The sequence below is a fragment of the Morone saxatilis genome, unplaced genomic scaffold (genome assembly GCF_004916995.1).
Source record: "Morone saxatilis isolate NCDOM2014 unplaced genomic scaffold, NCSU_SB_2.0 Contig15, whole genome shotgun sequence".
NCBI lineage: Eukaryota > Metazoa > Chordata > Actinopteri > Moronidae > Morone > Morone saxatilis.
The window spans coordinates 15499860-15500449 of NW_023339707.1; the positions used below are offsets into that span (position 1 = coordinate 15499860).

A 590-nucleotide genomic window follows, 5' to 3' on the forward strand; every position below is an offset into this window, starting at 1 on the left:
TGAGCCTGTGTGTTAATTCTATTGGAGCAGATCGGAAGTGTATATTTAACTATAAATCATGAACACTGGGAACAATAGAGGCCTCTGGAGTTGACACTTTGTGAATGATCTCCCTCGTTCTCTCAGGATGAAAACGGAGAGGTTCTGAGCCCGTTCCTCGCAGCCGGGGCCACTACGGTGTCACCATCTGCCCAAGCAGGGCGGGAACGTTCGGGGGAGTTGAGCTCAGTGTCTTCGACTTCCTCCAACATGTCTCCTCTGCCACAGTCTCCGGCCCAGGCCACGGCCTACAGGGGGAGGGAGGGCTCCTTTGAATCCCGCTACCAGTCGCCTCTAGATGATTTCAGGGTGTCCCAGGAGGCACTGTTGGACCACATGGACCCACAGAACAGAAGGTAAAGGTGTGGTGTGTTGGTTTTTTCGTGCCTGTGCAGTGAGTTTGGAAGCCGGAGAAGATTCCAGACATCCTCTTGTCTTTGTCTTTACCTCAGGATGTTGCGGAGGACCAGAGTGGGCGGAGAGAACCGCGTTTAAGTCCAAGCCAATCAGGACGCATTTCTGTTGCACCCCTCCTCACCCCCTCCTCACCC

At 54.1% G+C, this 590-nt stretch overlaps 1 protein-coding gene across 1 annotated transcript in view; it reads left to right on the forward strand.

Annotated features, from left to right (window-relative positions):
• The window catches only part of plcg1 (phospholipase C, gamma 1), a gene marked incomplete at its 3' end in the record, with an annotated part of 26738 nt that extends 26148 nt beyond the window's left edge, over nucleotides 1–590 (forward strand). Inside the window, 2 exon segments of the mRNA XM_035656106.1 lie at nucleotides 127–395; nucleotides 492–590. Coding sequence (XP_035511999.1) covers nucleotides 127–395; nucleotides 492–534 — 312 coding nt within the window.